Source organism: Trachemys scripta, chromosome 11, assembly GCF_013100865.1.
Source record: "Trachemys scripta elegans isolate TJP31775 chromosome 11, CAS_Tse_1.0, whole genome shotgun sequence".
Classification (NCBI taxonomy): Eukaryota; Metazoa; Chordata; order Testudines; family Emydidae; genus Trachemys; species Trachemys scripta.
This window is the reverse complement of record NC_048308.1, coordinates 6,621,518-6,624,162: the sequence shown is the minus strand read 5'-3', so window position 1 is coordinate 6,624,162 and position 2,645 is coordinate 6,621,518. Positions and strand designations below refer to the sequence as shown.

General features: G+C 45.7%; 1 protein-coding gene across 1 annotated transcript in view; it reads right to left on the bottom strand.

Moving 5' to 3' along the window:
- Window positions 1-865: 865 nt before the first annotated feature.
- Window positions 866-2,645, bottom strand: part of TMEM177 (transmembrane protein 177) — an 8,160-nt gene continuing 6,380 nt past the window's right edge. Inside the window, exon 2 of the mRNA XM_034786438.1 lies at window positions 866-2,010. Within this exon, the coding sequence (XP_034642329.1) occupies window positions 1,061-1,996 (936 nt within the window). The 5' untranslated portion in view covers window positions 1,997-2,010 and the 3' untranslated portion in view covers window positions 866-1,060. The remainder of the gene's footprint in view (window positions 2,011-2,645) is intronic.

The following is a 2,645-nucleotide window of genomic DNA, read 5'->3' as shown; positions in this document are numbered from 1 at the left end:
GTCCCCTCTTCCTTTAGCCTAATCTTTGCCCAAATGCCAGGTTCCCTGCCCAAGTTCTCCAGTTTCACCCAATATACACTTACAGCTCTCCCCAGCCTTGCTTTCCCACCAAACATTTAAAGATTCACCCCACCCCACAACATTGGCTGTAGCCTCGCTCACTCAGCTCTTCCTACCAGCCTCCCTCCCATTATACTTCATATGCAAAGCGACATAATGAAAATTAATTGTTTCCATAAAGATTCCAACTTACTTAAAACAAAACAGTAGAAACCCTGTTCAAAGCACCTGGCTTCTCCCATGCAAATTAATGGGGAGAGCAAGTTTTTTCCTGTCTTGATTTATCAACAAGCAGCAAGATGGCAGCTCCCAAGTTCTGAGTAAGTTGAAAATGGAAGAGTTAATGGCTCTCTTGACGTTTAGCCACAGCCCTGAACTGGGGATAACGAGAAGCTTCCCCACACCAGCCGGACCACTCGGAGACACTGGGCGTTACAGTATAAATGGCAATAAAAAAAAAAAAAAAAAAAAAAATGTAATTCACGAGCAGAATGAGAGCAACTTACACTGTATTGTCTAGTCTATTTTAAATGTCTCGGGTGTGATAGAGCTCCCACCATTCCTTTAGGATGTACCATATGGGGGGTGGAGAATATGTATAATACACACACACACACACACACACACACACATTCACCCCGCTTTAAATTAATGCCACAAAAATTCTCTGTGTGGTACTTCACCTTTTGCGTTCTTTAGAAATTATTTCAAAACTATAGGCGAGTAAAGTACCAGCATTTCCAGATGTCTGAGAAATAACACTCCCTGAGTGGGCTTTAGTATTTAAGATGCATGTAGGACAGAGGACTTTTGAAATAGGTCTTTAATTTTTTAAGAGATATGCGTCCAGTGAATGAAAAATTAAACACTACTTCCAGACTATATGCAAAAATAAAAAACAGCGCACGAATGAAGTTGCGGGGGAGGGGAGAGGAAGGCAGCACAGTGGCGTTCCAAGAGAATACATAATTTATAAGTTTAAAATCCAATCACTCCCTTCCTATGCCTGGGGCACTCTTAAAATATTAACGATCAAGTCTCTTCTGGAAGTGTATGGAGCGTGCTTTAATCTGAACCAGTACCTAGGGAAAAGGTTACCGCTAGGGGCATAAATTCTCTCGCCTCGTTTGCCCAAAAGAGTGCGGAGAGTCCTGTTGCGGGACAGGATTTTGTCGTAGAATTCCACCCCACCTCTGGCGTAGTCCTTGGAAATGGTGGCCACCTTTCTGTCCAACCTGTAGTCTAGTGCGTGGCTCACGGCATCGTAAGCAAGAAAGTAGCCAACAAGTCCAATTGCTGCAATGGTGATGTTATAAATGCCTCGAAACACCCTGGGGCCAGAATACAAGCCCAGAAGCTGCTTTATAGCCACCCCAGACAGACAGGTGCTGGCTAAGCAAGCAGGAGGCACCACTGCATAAACGACAGGGCTATTGCTTTGCAAGAACACAATCTCTCTGGCAATGGCAAACTTCTGAGCCTCTGGTGAAAACATCAAGGCTTCCTTCAAAGCTAGCCCTTGTTTACTCTCCCAGTCCACTTCTCTGCCATTTATCACGACGACACGGTTGGCAATTCCTTGTCTGTCCTCCGCTGTGCTATTGAAATTGGCAGGGATGCCCACCAGAGAGCCCGCAGGCAGCCACGGGATCCCAGCACTCACTGGGTGGAAGCCAAAAGCTGCAAAGGGTTGGTAACAATTCACGGACTTCACGCCAACATCTCCCAGAACATTGTGGAAGAGGCTGCGTAGTTTCTCTGAGAGCTCAGCCGGTTGCCCCTTAGTCCAGCACTGATGCCACAGTTTGAACGTCTGCTCGGGAAAGACATGATAGGAAAGGTTAGCCCCAAACAGTCCTGCGCAGGAAACTGCCAACAAGCCAGTCCTGTGCTTCTCTACCAACGCAGCTGCCTTCCACAGGAACGGAACTGCCATAGCCAACTTCCAACCTGTTCATAACAACATACAAACAGGGAATTAAAAGATGCACATATGGGTCCCCTTTCATTTTAAGATTATTTTAAACAAGCAGAGCCCGATATCCAGGAAATCACTCCACTCTATTTATACACAAAGATATAAATACAAGAATAAGTACAATACAACCCTACAAAGAAAATGCTGCACCCTTTTGTTATACAAATATTTAATCTCATGCTCTCGTGCTTCAGAATGCAAACTGGTTGATATAGAGAACTAGAAGGAATCAATCCCTTTTTCTCCTCCGTTAAATCAGTTCATTGTAATAAGGGTAATATATCAGTATTATGGTAAGGTCACCACATCCATCTACTAACATATTCTGAACATAGTACTCCATAACTGCCCCTTGCCAGAACAATTTTCTGTAACTCAGATGACTTCTGTTCCATCAGTCACATGGTTTAGATATTAACGGCAGAGGGATCATTGTGATCATCTAGTCCAGGGGTCGGCAACATTTGGCACACGGCTCGCCAGGGTAAGCACCCTGGCGGGCCGGGCCAGTTTATTTACCTGCTGATGCGGCAGGTTCGGCCGATCGCGGCCCCCACTGGCCGCGGTTCACCGTCCCGGGCCAATGGGGGCGGCGAGAAGTGGCCCG